This window comes from Panulirus ornatus, chromosome 65, assembly GCF_036320965.1.
Source record: "Panulirus ornatus isolate Po-2019 chromosome 65, ASM3632096v1, whole genome shotgun sequence".
NCBI classification, from domain to species: domain Eukaryota; kingdom Metazoa; phylum Arthropoda; class Malacostraca; order Decapoda; family Palinuridae; genus Panulirus; species Panulirus ornatus.
The window spans coordinates 15,162,882-15,183,925 of NC_092288.1; the positions used below are offsets into that span (position 1 = coordinate 15,162,882).

A 21,044-nucleotide genomic window follows, 5' to 3' on the forward strand; every position below is an offset into this window, starting at 1 on the left:
ATGTATAGGTATGTATATTTGCGTGTGTGGACGTGTGTGTGTATACATTGTGTATGAGGGTGGGTTGGGCCATTTCTTTCTTCTGTTTCCTTGCGCTACCTCCTAACGCGGGAGACAGCGACATAGCAAAATGAAAAAAAAAATGTATGAAAAAATCATCCCACTGAAGGAGTCAGTACAGACAAGGAGAGGGCATTACATGGTATATACGCATACAAGATTTCCCAGCCAAAAGATGACTATAAGCTGGTCATGCTGTGTGTTAAGGCTGGACTAATCATATTCAATAGATGGAGTACCATCAGCACACTGAACAGGCCATGGGCATCCCACTTAGTAATATCCTGGTCTGCCTTTACATGAAAACATTGGTCAAGGATCATTATAAGATAATCTTGAAAAGAGGGATAATGAGGCTCATAGATGTTGATCACATACTTGTAGTCACATCCAGGACTGGCCGACATGGCATTCTACAACTAAACAAAGTGCACTCCAGAATTCAGTTTAGATAACCATCTGCCTTTTCTTGACACAGTGATACACAGAACAAGTGAAGGAAAGAGGAACTCAATTTACAGAGAATCCAACAATAAGGATAAATTCATTCAGTGTATATCAGCACACAGTCCCAGGACCAAGTCTGGAGCAGTTATTGGACTTTTTCTGAGGGCTCTTAGATTATGTAGCCTGGAGTTTCTAGAGAATGAATATGAACACAATGGGGAATCATTCATGAAACTAGGTTACCTCAAGGGCTTGTTAATCAAACTCAAAGGAAAATCACAGGATTTTGGACAGAAGATATAGCAACAATGATAAGAATAACAATGGAAGAATGAGATGCCTTGTGGTACATAACTCACAGAAAGCTACAAATATCAGAAGAAATTTACGTACAACATTTATGGATACAGTGACAAAACTTGGAATGAATATATGAGACATACGTTAGAATAAGAAAAAAACAGAGAACAACATATCAGTACAATATATGAGATTCCATGCAGCAGGTGTGAAAGAAATTATTACAAAGAGAGTGTGTGGAACTTACAGGTGAGGCTGCAGGAACAAAGTTGCCATAAAATATCACTACTTTGGTGGCAGATGTGGACGAGGTGGGACACTTGCCAAGATGAAGGGATGTAAAGATTCTACACCAAGGAGTAGACAAGCAGTCAAGGAGATCATTGGAAGCTGCTCATATTGCAGTTAAAAGAAACAATACCACTAAAGCAGGAAGCTTCACCAAGGTTAAAGTAGTGGCAGAAACGGAAATCTGTGATTGGCCAGTTTAAACAAGTGAGCACCAGTAATAATCAATTAAGCAACAACTCTTCTCAGCATCCAGTTCATGATCCAATAGTTTAATTCATAAGTGTTTCTACCAGTCACATTGCATCACTATTCTCCTGGTACAGATTTAATAAAACTAGTTGAGGACAATACATATGTGACTTGTTTTCAGTTTTCCTTTCTATCTTTTATTCATTTGTTGCTATGGATAACACGCTTACCATTTCCTATTCATTCCTAAGCAAATTATCTGACAACCATTTTGTGTCTCACCATCAATTTCATTACCAGGCAAAACCAAAGCAACTTCTTGAGTCTAAGTTTGCAATAAATATGACTGAAAGAGTCCTGGTATGAAAAAATTATCATAAAAAAATAACAATGTCATTCAAATTCAAAGCTCTGTCTCATTTACCTATCTTTGAGGCAGCCAAAACATCACCATTCTCCAGATGGTAGGCAACAAGTCTATTAACTATTGATGGAACGGACATTCCTGCATCCTTCAGTTGTGCGATAATAACATCTTCATCACTTTGGTCAATGACTGCTGGGATGACATACTGCTTAAATGTTTCTATGGTTAAGGGAGTTTCTAGGGCTACCATCTCCTTCACAGTATCATAAACCTCTGGAATGTAGGATATGATATTAGAAACAAAAGATAAACTCTAACAAGAGATGTTAGAAAACAGCATAACCCCAACTCTGAGATGGAGAATAAATCTAATGCCAGCACCACATTTCCAAATAATCTCCAAAAGCTAATATGATCAAAGTAATTGCCAAGTGACTATCTTTAATAATTCATTATAAATATGTAGAAATCTCCAAAATGTATGTATGGTTTAATAAAAAATCTTTCTGTTTGTCTAGATTCTGACTTCAGTACATTATAAATGACAGCTAAGGACTGAACATGAGCAATAAGACCATTTGTTTGTCTCTTCCTGAAGTGACACAATGAAGGCATAAAGGTTACTTAGGCATAAAAAATACATATGAAACTTCATTAATTTCATTCCTAGGTCTACTGGATCAATCAGGTACATACAGTCTCTCAAATCACTAATATATATCCTCAACCCATGTTCAGTGTGTTCAACAGAAACAACTTTCCAATTATAAAAGTGCTTCTTACTTTTTCATTCTATACTCCTAGTTGATCTATCAAGAGAAATCTAAATCTCCAATCACATCACCTCTATACACAAACTTCTTTCACTATATCCGTCTCCAATCATTCCTCTAGCATCTCCAATGGAAATATCCTTAATCAAAGATAAAAATAAAATCCTAAAAAAAAATACAAAATCTTTGTTTTACATCTAAATCTTTATTAAGACTGTAAAGCAATTAATACTCACTTTCAGTTTCACCCAATTTTGCAAAATGTGCAATGATTGGCCAGAAGTAATGTGCCCTCAGTGGTGCTCCATCTTCATTCATCACTCTTAAAATGAACATGGCTGCTTGTGGAAGACCATTTGTTAGCGCAGTACCAAGGGCACACTCTAAGGCATACATATTCATGCCTTGTTTCTTCAGCTCCTGACAATATTGCACTACAACTGACAAAGGCTGTGAAATAAGAATAAAGAAACTTTAAGAACACAGAGGCAATTCTTCACTGCAACCAAAGGTCATGGTGACGGTGAGGGATAAATTCAATGTAGTACATACAAGACTCAATGCAAATATTGTGATTCCATGGAAGAATAGGACAGTAATATGCCAAAGTGGATTGATGCAATGATTACAATATATAAGAAGAGGCACTACTACTATGTGTATGTGAATGGATGGGCCGTTCTTCATCTGTTTCCTGGCACTTCTTTGCTGATGCCGGAAACAGCGATTATGTATAACAATAATGTAATAATATTCATGAATGTAGTGCATATGAACGCACACTTCCAAATAACATACAATCCTCCAATAGCCAGGATCGAACATGGGACCGCTGCGGGACAGGTGGGAGTGCTATCGCCAGGCTATGATTGCCCATAATAGGAAAATGACTGTTCGAATACTATGTAATCGAATACCCTTTCTTCTCATGTTGGTGAGCAATGGGGTCTCCACTGGTCAAATCCCATCAGGCTCACATAACCTGCAGATAGCATTTTACAGAACCTAACTGTACAACACGGAGGTATATATGAGTGAGGAAAGGTTGACAAAGAGGATGTATGTGTCAGAGTTAGAGGGAACAAGGAGAAGCAGGAGACCAAATTGGAGGTGGAAGGATGGAGTGAAAAAGATTTTGAGTAATCTGGGCCTGAACATACAGGAGGGTGAGATGCGTGTGAGGAATAGAGTCAATGGATTGAACCAGGGCATGTGAAGCATCTGGGGTAAACCATGGTAAGGTGTGTGGGGCCTGGATGTGGATAGAGAGCTGTGGTTTTGGTGCATTACACATGACAGCTAGAGACTGAATGCGAATGAATGTGGTCTTTTTGTCTGTAGTCCTAGCGCTACCTCGCTGAAGCAGGAGATAGCAATGCTGTTTTCCTGTTGGGCAGGGTAGCGACAGGAATGGATGAAGGCAAGCAAGTATGAATATGTACATGTGTATGTATGTCATGTTTGTGTATGTGTATGTATATATATGTATATGTATGTATAAGTGCATATGTGGGCATTTATGGGGGTCTCCAACGGTCAAATCTCATTAGGCTCACACAACCAGCAAATAGCATTTTACAGAACATAACTGTACAACACAACAGTATGAATATATGAACATAGTGCTGTCAATGGACTGATCTATGGTTTACCCCAGACATTTCACATGCCCTGGATCAGTCCACTGACAGCACTATATTCATATATACATACCTTCATGTTGTACAGTTAGGTTCTGTAAAATGCTCTTTGCTGGTCGTGTGAGCCTGATGAGATTTGACCTTTGGAGACCCCCATAAATGCCCACATATGCACATGCACATATACATACATATACATATCAACATATACATATATATACATACACATACACAAACATGACATACATGCACATGTACATATTCATACGTGCTTGCCTTCATCCATTCCTGTCGCTATCCTGCCCAACAGGAAAACAGCATCGCTATCTCCTGCTTCAGCGAGGTAGCACTAGGACTATAGACAAAAAGACCACATTCGTTCACATTCAGTCTCTAGCTGTCATGTGTAATGCACCAAAACCACAGCTCTCTATCCACATCCAGGCCCCACACACCTTACCATGGTTTACCCCAGATGGTTCACACGCCCTGGTTCAGTCCATTGACTCTATTCTACGCACGCATCTCACCCTCCCGTATGTTCAGGCCCAGATCACTCAAAATCTTTTTCACTCCATCCTTCCACCTCAAATTTGGTCTCCTGCTTCTCCTTGTTCCCTCTAACTCTGACACATACATCCTCTTTGTCAACCTTTCCTCACTCATTCTCTCCATATGTCCAAGCCAATTCAACATACCCTCTTCTGCTCTCTCAACCACACTCTTTTTATTACCACACATCTCTCTTACCCTTTCATTACTTAATCAAACCACACATCCACCCTCCTCTGCACAACCCTATCTATAGCCCATGCCTCACATCCATATAATATTTTTGGGACTACTATTCCTTCAAACTTACCCATTTTTGCACTCCGAGATAACATTCCCTCTTACCACACAGTCTTCATCATTCCCAGAACCTTTGCCCCCTCCCTTACCCTATGACTCACTTCCACTTCTATGGTTCCATTCACTGCCAAGTCCACTCCCAGATATCTAAAACACTTCACTTAATCCAATATTTCTCCATTCAAACTTACATCTCAACTAACCTGTCCCTCAATCCTGCTGAACCTAATAACCTTGCTTTTATTCAAATTTACTCTCAACTTTCTTCTTTCACATACTCATCAAACAAAGTCAACAACTTCAGCAGTTTCTCACTCGAATCAGCTACCAGTGCTGTATCATCAGTGAACAATAACTCACTCATTTCCCAGGCCTTCACATCCCCAACAGACTGCATACTCGCCCCACTCTCCAAAACTCTTGTATTTACCTCCCTCACCAGCCCATCCATGAACAAATTAAACATCCATGGTGCCATCACACACTCTTGCCACAGACCCATCTTTACTGGGAACCATTCACTCTCTTCCTACTCATACACATGCCTCACACCATCAAAAAAAACTTTTCACTGCTTCTAGCAGCATACCCTCCACATCATATATTCTTAAGACCTTCCTCAAATCATCTCTACCAACCCTATCATATGCCTTCTCCATATCCATAAATGCCATAAACAAATCCATCTGTTTTTTGAAGTGTTTCTCACACACATTCTTCAATCACCTGACCAAACAACCTCTACCAATTCTGAAACCACATTGCTCCTCTCTAGTCTAATGCTCTGTATATGCCTTCACCCTCTCAATCAATACCCCCATATAATTTTCCAGGTATACTCAACAAACTTATGCCTCTCTAATTTGAAAACTCACCTTTCTCCTCTTTGCCTTTATAAAATGGCACTATACATGCATTCCTCCAATCCTCAGGTACTTTACCATGATCCACACTATCTATCTATCTGTCTATCTATATCTCTGACTACTGTTCCCTCTGGGAACTCCCAACAAGGGTTGGCCACAGCAAAAGAGTCTCCACTTATCGCTGTCCTTACATGCCTCCCTCACATACACCATTTCACACATTCGTCCAATATCTCTCTCCCTCCAGTATTTCTCCACCCTATTTACCCATGTTACAGGTGTTCTTCCACTCACACCAACTCCTTTAACTGTATCATCACACACTCGCCCTGTAAACTCTCATTCTTTCCACTCACACCAACTCCTTTAATTGTGCTATCATACACTCTCCCTGTAAACTCTCAGTCTTACATTCTTTTCACATGCCCAAACCACCTCAAAGTATTACATTTCACCTATTTTACCACTCCACAATTCATTCCCTTTGCATTCCCTGCCATACCACATCTCTCTCTCATACACCCTTTCATTTCTTTCTTCATTCCATCTAGTTACACCACATGCCCCTCTAAAATAACTCATTTCCACAGCCTGGATTCTTGACCTCTGTGCCTCATTCCATGTCCAGGTTTCAGCTACATAGGTCAGGGTTGGGAGAACTATGCTGTCCCTTAATCCTCTCTTGACTTCTATACTCACACCTCTACCCTTCATTATTCTATTAAGGGAACCAATGACTCTTATACCCTGTACTGCTCTCTCCCTTATCTCTCCTTCTGTATCACCACACTCACTCAAGACAGCTTCCAGATACTTAAATTCCCTCACTTTTCCAGTCTTTCCACCCCCATATCCATAGTAAAATTCAGTAAACTTCTTCTTTCACTCTATATGGTCTAAAAAATCTATACTTTCACTCTGTTTCCTGTCAAACACCATTACTTTACTTTTGCTTGCACTTACCTTCAATCCCCTACACTTACATCATACATCATACTTACAACCTTCTGCAACTCCTCTTCACTCTCCGCAAACAATACAGTATCATCCACAAACAGGTTTGCCACTAGCCACCATATCTCACCACCACACCCCATCTCTGCACCCGCTTTCCCTAGTTCAGCTTTCATCTCTCTTATCACTCTGTCCATATACATACTAAAGAGCCATGGTGACATCACACAGCCCTGTCTCATACCTACATGTATCCCAAAACTTTCGCTTAGCTCTCCATCCAATCTTACACATGCATTTGCTTCTCTATAGAAGGCTTTTACATCATCCAACAGTTGTCCACCTATACCACACATCCCTAACACATCCCACAAAGCATTCCACTCAGCTGCCATACGTTTTCTCTAGATCCATAAAAGCTGCACACAACTTCTTACCTTTCACTAAATACTTTTCCAGGTCATCTCTACGACAAAAATCTGATCCACACATTCCCTACCTTTCCTAAAACCATCTTGATCTTCACCTATTCTGCATTCAGTCACTTCCATCACTCTGTCACTTTTCTTGGTATACTAAAAAGACTTATTCCCCTATAAGTTCTATATACATTCGTACCAATCAGTCAACAACACAGTCACCCCTTTTCTTTATAAATCCAACTACAATACCATCCAATCCAGCCGTCTTGCCTCATTTCATCTTCCACAAATCTTTCACCAACTCCTCTCTCTACCAGACCACTCTCCCTGACTCTCCCACTTCGCATACCACCCTGATCTAAACACCCTACATCTGCCAATCTATCATCAAACACATTTAACAATCTTTTAAAATACTCACTCCATCTCCTCACTCCATAACTACCTGTTATCACTTCCCCTTTTGCTCCATTCACCAATGTCCCCATTTGTTCTTGTCTTTTGCATATTACTTACCTCCTTCCAAAATATCTTTTTATTATCCCTAAACTTTAATAATATTCTCTCACCCAAACTCTCATTTGCTCTCTTTTTCAACTCCTGCACCTTCTTCTTGACCTCCTGCTGCTATCCATTATACATCTCTCAATCATCTGCACTCCTTCCCTGTAAATATCACCCAAATACCTCTTTTCCCTCTTTCACTAACAACTTTACTTCTTCATCCCACCACTCACTACCCTGTTTAATCTGCCCACCTCCCACCTTTCTCATGCCACATGCATCTGTTGCACGTGCCATCACAACTTCCCTATATATCTTCCACTCCTCACTTCATCTGCGCTCACCTTTTGCCATTCTACACTCAATCTTTCCTATTATTTCTTCACACAAGTCTCCTTTCTAAGCTCACCTACTCTCACCACTCTCTTTTCCCCAACATTGTCTTCTCTTTTTCGAGAATTCCTACAAATCTTCACCCTCGCCTCCACAAGTTAGTGATCTGACATCCCACCAACTGCCCCTTGAGGCACATTCAAATCCAAAACTCTCAAATTTACATGCCTATCAATTAATATGTAATCTAATAATGCCCGCTGACCATCTCTCCTACTCACATTTGTATACATCTATACATCTCTCTCTTTTCAAACCAAGTTTTCCTAATCACCAGTCTTTTTTTTAGCACACAACCCCTCAATCTCTTCACCATTTCTATTCATAACATTTAATACATCAAGTGCACCAATTATGCCCTTAAATGCCACATTACTTACTATCACATTTAAACCATCACTATTACCCAGTCTCGTGCACCAAAACTGCTGACACTCACTCATGGCCAGGTGCATAAGTACCAGTAATCACCCATCTCTCGCCATCCACTTTCAGTTTTACTCACATCAATCTAGGATTTACTTTCTTACACTCTATCACACTATCCCATAATTCCTGCTTCAAAGGTAGTGCTACTCCTTCCTTAGCTTTTGTCCTCTCACCAATCCCTGACTTTACTCCCAAAACATTTCCAAACCATTCTTCCACTTTACCCTTGAGCTTCATTTCACTCAGAGCCAGAGCATCCAGGTTTCTTTCCTCAAACACACTACCTATCTCTCCTTTCTCCTCATCTTAGTTACATCCACACACATTCAGACACCCCAGTCTGAGCCTTCAAGGAGGATGAGCACTCCTCATTTGCCTCATTCTTCAGTTTCCTCTTTTAGAAATTAAAATAAAAGAAGGGGTGGGTTTCCAGCCCCCACTCCCAGCCCCTTTAGTCGACTTCTACATCACCATCAAAATATTAATCACTCTATTCAGCAAAGAAAATTCATAAGCAATCTAGCACATGAATACACAGCCTACAGTGTTCTTACCGTGCCACTTTTCACAAGGTGCCTGATAAAGAAAAAGCCAACTGGAGCTGTTTGCCCTTCAGCATTCTGGGGCAATGTCATGGTGGAGAACATCTGATATGCCACTTCATGACAGCCAGCATTCAACAGACGGAAAACAATGTTCATGACATCTTGCTGGTAACCCTGCACTTTTTGAAGCTTGTCTATGATCTGCAAACAAACCATACTTATTATTCAAACATCTCATTTACATAAGGCATTTATAGCTAAAAGCCAAAATTTTTTGTCAAACTAATTCTGCCTCAAATTCACAGCATTCTACCAAGCAAATGGGGATGCTGAAAACAGGAATATCCCAAAACTCTGGCTAAAGTTCCACAAATAGTTAAAAAATACATATGTGAACTTTCCACATGTCTGCAAGGAGACAAATAAAAACAAACTAAAAGAGGTACAGTAAAAGTATTATCCTGTGAAGGACTTCCCCTTAGTAAATTCATTCAAAAGGAACCATCTTACACTTATCCAGATTTATCCCTACCTTTCTCCATGTAAACAATACTGTTTGTATATACTTCCTAAACTACATTAATTCTTGATTAACCTCCAAATATCTTCACTGATCTACCTCACACTTTTGATCACACATTTCAAACTGCTCTATCGTTCTTATAGAGCTCCAAAGAATATTCGACAATTTGTCACTCAATGATCTAACAACACCCCACAAACTTTTCAGCGTCCATTTTTTCACCATTATGAACCCTTCATATAGTGTTTACACAGAGCTTAAGAATAATGAGTGAAAATAAAAGAACTAAAGGAAAGTAATGATACATGCCTGTGGCACATGTTGTTTGTGGCCTTTAACTGACAACGCTAAGATCACTTCCATTAAATCACGATCGTGAGGGTGAAGATCAGCAGCTGCACATTCTTCTAGGACTGAGTTGAGGCCCTCAATATCTCCTTGTTCAGCACAGCTTACCATTAACATAGTGTAAGTCTCTGGGCTTGGCTCTAAACCTGACTCTTTCATTACATCTAATACTTTATGTGCACTTTCCATGTCACTGTAATATGAAGAGGAATATCATCTTAGTTTTCAGATAAAATTTGATGTTTCAACCTGTTTACATGCAATTAAATGTGTAAAGGCTTGGGAAAAGGGCAGGTCACTTGAGGAATAAATGGATAAAGTAAAGACAAATATATTCCTATTCTTTCATTTGAAGGGTGCCTAAAAAAAATGTCCTCAAAACTGCAGTCAGGACAAATCTTACATTTCTCTAAACATGTTCTTCTTCATCTACACTAGCTCATCAATCCTTCTACATCATCTCATTTTTCCACCAACAGTTATTTCCACCTTATTCCTCAAACTTTCAATTATGATTCCATTCAATGCCCATTCTTTGCATCAGCCCATACCTCTACAGAACAATGTCCTTTTGCATACTATTTCAATTGCTAGTCATCCCAATCATCATACTTTCACTTACTATTGAAACTACTACTGGCAGTACATTCATTGGTGAATGAAAAGTACTGCAGGACCTCTAATTTGTACAGTAAATATACAAGATTCTAAGTCATATGATAGATTTTCAGAAATCTCAATCAATTCGTGCTGGAAAATGAGTTTTTGATTGAGTACCATATCATAAACTTATTTTCCAGCAAATACATTGTAATATATTCCCTTCTCCCAAAGAAAACACAAACACACTCAAAAGATACTACTAAAAATCAGCCATAAACCAATCCCATCTCCAGTCAGGAGTCATGAAAGACCAACAAGATCCATCCAGCAATAGCTACCCACCCACCACTTACTCCCACTGATACAAGCAATACAATTAAAACCTCCTGCCACAGGCCTAACAACATATCAGCCCTTCCCATTCAATTCTATGGCCTACTTGCAATCCAAGCACTTATATCTTCAACTATTCCTAGCTACACTAAAAAATCCCTAACATTTGGAAACTTAGCAACATAATACCAGTCCCAAAACCTTATAAACTCCTGTATATGCTGCCCTTCACAATTCTCATCCTCAGGATACAATCTCTGCAAAAAATGATCTACATCAGATCAAACAAAACATCCCACTCTCTCTAAAAGAGCATGACTTCAAACCCAAACGCTATGCTACGACACTACAAACTGAGCTCACACAACATATCCTAGATGGGTTCAACCAACCATAGCCTCCTCCAACACAATAGTAGCAATGGACATTAACAAAGAAATTGACACTGTCTTCCAGCACATCCTCACACAAATTATAATTGGCACAACCCTCCACAACAATGACAAAGTGGTTGGCTAGTTTCATAGCTGGCTGCCATAACAGACTTACAATGGCTTTACCTCTAAAACAATAAACACTTCAATGGAGTTACCAAGTAGTGGTTCTTTCTCCAAATATTTTCAATCTCTTCCTACATGATATCCCATTACCTCAAGCAAACCTCAACATGAAGGTCCTTTTGCATGTAGACAGCCTAACAATCAAAACACAAAACCCTAACATCATAGTAGAAAACTGGAACATTGACTCACACACAGCAAAATGTCCGCATCTCCACAGAAGTCTTTAATACCTCTTTCAACTCCAGACAGACATGAAACCAGCTCACCTTGGATGAACAGTCTCTCCCTCTAAACAAAACACCAATCATTCTAGGCATCACACATGACATACACGTGACATTCACTCCCAACACCAACAAAAAAGTAAAACACAAATCAAATACCCTCAGAACACTATCTGGCACCAGATTTGGACAAGAAAATGAGTCTCTCAACATCTTATACAAACAATTCATCAACTTCACTTTAGACTATGCCCACCTGCCAGGTCTTCCATCTTCTTAAACACTGATATAAAGAAGCAACACCCCACACAAAATAGTGTCCTCAGAGCAATCACTGGCTCTCTAAGAACAACAAACACTCATCTTCACAATGAAACAAGATCCTCATAATATAGACCTACCTCAACATGCTCAGCACCCAATTCTATATAACATCACTATACTCCTCCCACCCAAAGCACTCTATAAGTAACCATTCACCCTCAAGTAGAAATAAAAACCCTACTCCTCTCTCACACTTCAGTAACCTCTAATTACAAATCCCACCATCTCAAATGAATATAACACTAACAAAACCCATACACACTGAACTAATCTAACAGGCACTAAACAACCAGTCTCCCACCTCAGTCTTAAAATCCAACCCATTAGACATACATCCATCAGAAACTACACAGGAAAATCAAACTTGAGTCATGTTCTCCTGCTTATGATATGGATATCACCCAATACAACAACACTACAGACTACCTTTCAACACACCCCATGACCTTTCGTGCTCAAGATGCAACTATCATACAGAACACAGTGAACACTTATAACTCATTTGTCCTGCATTATCAGCATACAGACACCCACACAACAACACAACACTCTATGACCAATGGTGCTCACAGGAGGACAAGGCCAGCCTTCTAAATGCATAACCACTGTTTCCCATGTCAGCAAGGTAGCACCAGGAAACAGATGAAGGATGGCCCATCCACTCATATACACATATATAAACATAAACGCCCACATACACACAAAAACATACATATACATATCAACATATACATACACATATGGAGACATTACATATATACACATGAACATATTCATATTTGCTTGCCTTCATCCATTCCTGTTGCTACCCTGCCCCACAGGAAAACATCGCTATCCCCTGCTTCAGCAAGGACGCATCAGGAACAAAGACAAAAAGGCCCCATTCGTTCACCCTCAGTCTCTAGCTGTCAAATGTAATGAACAAAACCACAGCTCCCTATCCACATCCAGGTCAATCAGACCTTTCCATGGTTTACCCCAGATGCTTCACATGCCCTGGTTCAAACCACTGACAGCACATTGACCCTGGTATACCACATCATTCCAATTCATTCTATTCCTTGCACACCTCTCACCCTCATGTATATTCAGGCCCAGATTGCTCAAAATCTTCTTCACTCCATCCTTCCACCTCCAATTTGGTCTCCTGCTTCTTGTTCCCTCCACTTCTGACACGTATATCCTCTTTGTCAATTTTTCCTCACTCATTCTCTCAGTATGTCCAAACCATTTCAACACACCCCCTTCTGCTCTCTCCACTATACTCTTTTTATTTCCACACATCTCTCTTATCCTTACATTACTTACTCGATCAAATCACCTCACACCATAGAATGTCCTCAAACATTTCATTTCCAACATATCAACCCTCCTCCATACAACCCTATCTATATCCCATGCCTCGCAACCATATAACATTGTGGGGAACTACTATTCCTTCAAATATACCCATTTTTGCTCTCTAAGATAACATTTTTTCCTCCCAAACATTCTTTATCGCTCCTAGAAGCTTTGCCCCCTCCCCCATCCTATGACTCACTTCCGTTTCCATGTCCCTCAACCCTACTGAACCTAATAACCTCGCTCTTATTCACATTCACTCTCAACTTTTTCCTTTCACACACTTTTCCAAACATAGTCACCAACTTCTGCTGTTTCTCACTCAAATCAGCCACTAGAGCTGTATCATTGGCAAACAACAACTGACTCACTTCCCATGCCCTTTCATCCACAACAGACTGCATACTTGCCCCTCTCTCCAAAACTCTTGCATTTACCTCCCTAACCACCCAATCCATACACAAATTAAACAACTATGGTGGTATCACACACACCTGCCGCCAACCAACCTTCACTGGGAACACTCTCTCTCCTCTCTTCCTACTCGTACACACGCCTTACATTGTTGGCAAAAACTTTTCACTACTTCTAGCAACTTACCTCCCACACCATATACTCTTAACACCTTCCACAAAGCTTCTCTATCAACTCTGTCATATGCCTTCCCCATATCCATAAATGCTACATACAAATCCATCTGTTTTTCTAAGAATTTCTCACACACATTCTTCAATCTGGTAGGTGCAGTAGATTGAAGAGTAGGTTGGAACATTTAGGCAGGAGCATCAGGCTGCAACATTAGGTAGAAGTAGTCAGTATGAACATTTGGTAGGAGCATCTGCAAACACTGTGCTAAAGTTGCCTTCTGCCAGAGGCCTGTTAAGGGTGAGGCACTAAAGGCTAAGAAGCAGCACTGGAGTTTCATGAGTTAAGGTAACTATTGTTGTGGCCACCCTTTGAAGGAGTACCAGTGGAACAGGCATCAGAGATATATACACATGTATATACATACACGTCCACACACGCAAATATACATACCCATACATCTCAATGTACACATATATATACACACACAGACATATACATATATACACATGTACATAATTCATACTATATTTATATTTATTCATTTTGCTTTGTCGCTGTCTCCCGCGTTTGCGAGGTAGCGCAAGGAATCAGACGAAAGAAATGGCCCAACCCACCCCCATACACAATGTATATACATACACGTCCCCACACGCAAATATACATACCTATACATCTCAATGTACACATATATATACACACACAGACACATACATATATACCCATGCACACAATTCACACTGTCTGCCTTTATTCATTCCCATCGCCACCTCGCCACACATGGAATACCATCCCCCTCCCCCCTCATGTGTGCGAGGTAGCACTAGGAAAAGACAACAAAGGCCCCATTCGTTCACACTCAGTCTCTAGCTGTCATGCAATAATGCCCGAAACCACAGCTCCCTTTCCACATCCAGGCCCCACACAACTTTCCATGGTTTACCCCAGACGTTTCACATGCCCTGATTCAATCCAATGACAGCACGTCAACCCCGGTATACCACATCAATCCAATTCACTCTATTCCTTGCCCTCCTTTCACCCTCCTGCATGTTCAGGCCCCGATCACACAAAATCTTTTTCACTCCATCTTTCAACCTCCAATTTGGTCTCCCACCTCTCCTCGTTCCCTCCACCTCTGACACATATATCCTCTTGGTCAATCTTTCCTCACTCATTCTCTCCATGTGCCCAAACCATTTCAAAACACCCTCTTCTGCTCTCTCAACCACGCTCTTTTTATTTCCACACATCACTCTTACCCTTACATTACTTACTCGATCTAACCACCTCACACCATATATTTTCCTCAAACATCTCATTTCCAGCACATCCACCCTCCTGCGCACAACTCTATCCATATCAACAACAATACAAATCACTTACTTTGCTCTGGCATGGCCCATGATAAGAGAATTGAAAATGTTCTCACCAACAGGCAATTGTTTTTCCTTCATGAACTCTAGAATTTTAGTGGCTCCCTCTATATCTCCATCCTGATAAAATCCAAAAGAAAAATAAATTTCAGCATTATAAACATATCTATCCATTATATTTGTAATGTGTCAAAACCAAATTTTGATGCATGTATTTTCCCAAGATAAAATTTTTCTTATTCTTCTATATATATATTCAAAAGCAAAAAACTGAATGTCTTTATGCTGAATGGCACTTACCATGAAGAAAACCAATTCAATACAAGTCTGACTGAAACAAAACATCTGTCCCCTGACAGCCATGTACAATACCATATATTAAGCTTGTCTTATTACCATAATAATCAACCAACTCACCAATCCATACTTGTCCAATGGTACAGTTAAAAACTATGATACTAATAGGTGAGAGGAATTGATTCAAAGAAATAGACTGACATATCAACATATTATCCCCGGAGTAGGGGAAAAAGAATTCTATTCCCACATTGCCTGTGTGTAATTAAAGGCAACAAGACAAGCAAGACTGAAGGGGTGGAAACCCTCCCCTTCTTGTATTTCAGTTTCTAGACAATGGAATAGAAAGCATCATGAAAAAAGTGCTCATCCTCCAAAAACCTCAAGCTAACAGTGTCTGAATGTGTTTGAATGTAACTAAGATGAGAGGAAAGAGGAGATAGGTAGGATGTTTGAGAAAAGGAACCTTGATATTCTCACACAGAGCGAAACAAAGCTTAAGGGTAAGGGAGGACAAAGTTAGGGGTAGGAGGGCAAAAGCTAATGTAAGGGTAGCACTACTAATGAAGCATGAATTGCAAAATGTATAAAAAGAAAAAGTGTAAGGAAATAAACCCCAGAGATGTGGGTAAAAATTGAATTGGATTATAAGACAAGGGTGAATATTAGTGCTTATGCACTTAGCCTACCTCGCGCATATGCGGGGGGAGGGGGGTGTCACTGCATGTGTGGTGGGGTGGCAACAGGAATGAATAAACACAGCAAGTATGAATTATGTACATGTGTATATATGTACATGTCTGTGTATGTATATATATGTATACGCTGAAATGTATGGGTATTATACGTATAAGTGCGCGAGTGGACGTGTATGTATAAGCATGTGTGTGTGGGTGGGTTGGGTCATTCTTTCATCTGTTTCCTTGAACTACCTCGCTGACGTGGGAGACAGCAACAAAGTAAAATATAATAAAATAAATAATAAATTATACATGACAGCTAGAGACTGTGAACGAATGTGACCCTTGTTGTCTTTTCCTAGTGCTACCTCACGCACATGTGGGGGGAGGGGGTTGTCATTTCATGGGTGGCGGGATGGCGACGGGAATGAATAAGGGAAGACAGTATGAATTATGTACATGTGTATATATGTATATGCCTGTGTGTATACATATGTATATGCTGAGATGTATAGGTATGTATATGTGCGTGTAAGGACGTGTAGGTATATACATATGTATGTGGGTGGGTAGAGCTATTCTTTCGTCTGTTTCCTTGCGCTACCTCGCTAATGCCGGAGACAGCGACATAGTATAATAAAATAAATACATAAATAAATAAATAATAAATAATGCACTTAGTCATAAGAAGAAAGATAAAGAGAGGCTAGTGTTATGGAAGCAGCTGAGTGAGAGTGGCAGTTGATGCAGGTGATCAGGTTTTAGTGATGGGTGATTTAAATGCATGAGTAAATAATGTGGCAAATGAGGGTATAATAAGGAGGACAGTTTGTGGAGCTCTCTCTTACCCTTACGTTACTTACTCGATCAAACCACCTCACACCACACATTGTCCTCAAACATCTCATTTCCAGCACATCCATCCTCCTGCGCACAACTCTATCCATAGCCCACGCCTCGCAACCATACAACATTGTTGGAACTACTATTCCTTCAAACATACCCATTTTTGCTTTCCGGGATAATGTTCTCGACTTCCACACATTTTTCAAGGCTCCCAAAATTTTCGCCCCCTCCCCCACCCTATGATCCACTTCCGCTTCCATAGTTCCATCCGATGACAGATCCACTCCCAGATATCTAAAACACTTCACTTCCTCCAGTTTTTCTCCATTCAAACTCACCTCCCAATTGACTTGACCCTCAACCCTACTGTACCTAATAACCTTGCTCTTATTCACATTTACTCTTAACTTTCTTCTTCCATACACTTTACCAAACTCCGTCACCAGCTTCTGCAGTTTCTCACATGAATCCGCCACCAGCGCTGTATCATCAGCGAACAACAACTGACTCACTTCCCAAGCTCTCTCATCCCCAACAGACTTCATATTTGCCCCTCTTTCCAAGACTCTTGCATTTACCTCCCTAACAACCCCATCCATAAACAAATTAAACAACCATGGAGACATCACACACCCCTGCCGCAAACCTACATTCACTGAGAACCAATCACTTTCCTCTCTTCCTACACGTACATGTGCCAAAAAAGGACTGGTGACTGGGAATACCTTGTTTAAAAAGAGGGCTATATATAATTATAAATGGGTGGGTAGAAAAGATGGTAAAAGGGTATTACCAGATCAAATACTAATTGACAGGCATGCAAATGGGGGACTCGGATGTGAATGTGCTGAAAAGGGCAGCCAGTGGGATGTGATCATCATTACCTTGTGAAGGGTAGGGTGAAGATTTGTAAAAGTTTTCAGAAAAGAGGAAATCATATGACTGAGGAGGTGGTGAAAGCAAGTGAACTTGGAAAAGAGACATGCATGAAGAAATACCTAGAGATATTGAGTGTAGAATGGCAAAGGTAAGGGAGTAGATAAGGAATGGAAGGTATTTTGGAAAAAGTGCAGGCATCTGTGAGAAAAGTGCAAGGCATGAATAAGATGGGAGGTGGGTGAATGGTGGGATGTCGATGTAAAGTTGCCAAACAAAGAGAAAAGAGATGTATGGGTATTACTCAGAGGGATGTAGTGTGAATAATTGGAAGATTTAAAGAGAAAATAGCAGCAGGTCAAGAGGAAGATGCAGGGGCTGAAAAAGAAGGAAAATTAAAGCTGGAGTGAGTATCAGCAAATTTCAGGGAAAATAAGAATTTGGGAAGGTAAAAAGTGTGAGGAAAATCTGAACAAATGAGAATATCGGTGAAAGAGGCAGTGGGGAAATGGTGATAGGCAGTGAGGAGGGGCAAGGACACGGAGTGAGCATTTTGAAGAATTGTTGAACGTTCTTAATGATAGGATGGCAGACACAGGACGTTTGAGTCTGGGAGGTATGCAAAGTGAATGAATCCTAGCAAGTGGTTTGAAAAGATAAAAGAGGGAGAAAGCTTTGCTAAATTGATATGTGGCATGATAGCTGAATTTCTTAACATGAATATGAATGGAGTGATAAGAAAGGTGAGAGCAGAACTAGGGAAAGGGGGTGCAGAGATGGAGTGTTTCAGTGAGATGTGATGGCTAGTGACAAGCCTGTTTGTGGATGAAACTGTTGTTTGCTGAGTAAGGAGTTGCAGAAGGTTGTGTTTGTAATGTGTGTAATATTGGACAACTGAAGTTAATATACACAAATGCCAGGAACATCATTATGAAACACGACAAACTTATATCCTATGCAGTAACTCAAAAATGAAACATTAATGCAATCTCAGAAACGTGGGTAAACTCTGAGAACAAATACTTAATCGCTGAGTTACCAATACCTGGATATGAACTATTTACAAAAGATCGCTTATACAGGGTAGGTGGTGGGGTTTTGATCTACAATGATGACAATCTAAGTCCTAATAAGATAAGCAAAGTAGACACACACACATACAACTCTCTATATTGACACTACTGACAAGTTCAGAAGTAAACTGTCTTGGCATTATCTACAGACCTCCTAAGCAAAAAGAAGACAATGATAAGATGTTATACAATGAATCAAAACTTCAGTAAACAGTAAAGAGGTTTTCTAGAAGAGTTAATTAAGAAACCAACAACAGGAAAAAACATTCTTGATCCTGTCCTCATCAATGACACAAACTTAATCAACTCTTGCAAAGTAAGCAAGAGTTTGTGAAACAGCAATCACAGTTTGATTAGATTAGAGATAAATTTAGATTATGAAATAAATGACAACAAACTCTTGATCCTAGATTACCGGAGAGCAAATTTTGAAAATAATAAACACAAAATTCACAGTACCAATTGGACAAAACTTCTTGACTTTCACACTGTAGAAGAATTATGGAATAATTCTAAAATGCACTAGTTGAAAGTAAAAATAATCATATTCCATGAATTATGAAGAGAACTTGCAATATTTCAAAACCATCATGTATGAATAGGAGGATGGGACTAATCCATTAAAACAAGAAAACATGAAAAATTCAAATCAATGGGAACCGATGATAATCGCCAGGAATTAATAAAAATCCAAAGAGAATGTAAGGTCATAAGACAGAGTAAACATGAGGAAGAAAAAAGAATTTCCTTGAAAGTTAAGAATAATCCTAAGAAATTCTTCAAATATATAAGACAAAGGAAGACAGTAAGAGAAGGAATTGGACCATTATGAAGCAAACATGACACAATAACTACTGACGACAGGGAAATAGCTACCATACCAAATTATTCCTTTAATTCCATATTCACAACTGAAGAAACATCTTGAATACCGCAACCAATGAAAATGCTTCAAGGATCTGATGAAGAAGCGTTGAAGGTTAGAAAATAAAGAGCTCTGAACTACTTAACTAAAATCCTAACTAATCCCAACAGCCCAGATAACTTATCTCCAAGATTTTTATGAAGTCAGGAGCCAGATGATTTACCCCATAAAAATATATTCAACAAATCTCTATCAGATGGTCAGGTGCCAAGAGACTGGAAACTAGCAAATGTTACTCTTATGTATAAAAAAGACACAAAAAAAGCCAATTGGCCCTACGTGTGTGTTAAGTAAAACGATGAAAAAAATAATATGATAACACTGCCACGTTTCTAGAACACAAAATTATATTGGACAACCAACAAGGTATCTGCAATAGAAGATCCTACCTGAACAAATTTGCTGGAATTCTTTTAATGTTATTTATCACAGTTAGGACGAAAAAGTAACATCTGATGTAGTATATCTAGATTTCCAGAAGACTTTCAATAAAGTACCTCACAAGAGACTTTTATAACTCAAAGCACACTGAATCAGAGAAGAACTCTGTACATGGATCAGAGAATGGCTTACTGGAAGAAAGCAGCATGTAACCTTAAACACCAAAGCCTTAAATTAGCTACATGTAATGACTGGTGTGCCACGGGGTCGGTCCTTGGCTCAATTCTTTTCAAATATATATTAATGAACTAGAACTCAGTCAAATTTAAGATTTCAAAATTTGCTGACATTACTAAACTAAGAGGTAGAGTTGTAAACAAGCAGAAATGCAAACTGATTCAAAGAGATCTTAACTTACTAGCAGAAAGGTAAGACAGATGGCAAATGAAGTTTAATGCAGACAAGTGTAACGTTATGCACTTTGGAGACAAGAATATATGTTACAACTACAAACTACTCATAAACTTTCCAACTAAAGTAAATAAAGAAAAGGGCCTTGGAGTTGTCATTAGCAACAACCTGAAGTACACTAAAGTGTCAAGCAGCAAGTAAAATAGGCAACCAAATGTTAGGGTTCATAGCCAGGAACATAGATTACAAGACACTAAAGACAATTCTCACACTTTTATAATTCTCTAGTAAGACCACATCAAT

General features: G+C 39.5%; 1 protein-coding gene across 2 annotated transcripts in view; it reads right to left on the reverse strand.

Moving 5' to 3' along the window:
* The window catches only part of bsf (bicoid stability factor), a 201,779-nt gene that overhangs the window by 126,165 nt on the left and 54,570 nt on the right, over positions 1–21,044 (reverse strand). For both annotated transcript variants that reach the window (XM_071658035.1, XM_071658036.1), the window contains exons 5-9: positions 15,263–15,372; positions 9,865–10,096; positions 9,042–9,233; positions 2,664–2,877; positions 1,712–1,927 (exon numbers count right to left, since the gene is read on the reverse strand). In XM_071658035.1, coding sequence (XP_071514136.1) covers positions 1,712–1,927; positions 2,664–2,877; positions 9,042–9,233; positions 9,865–10,096; positions 15,263–15,372 — 964 coding nt within the window. The remainder of the gene's footprint in view (positions 1–1,711; positions 1,928–2,663; positions 2,878–9,041; positions 9,234–9,864; positions 10,097–15,262; positions 15,373–21,044) is intronic.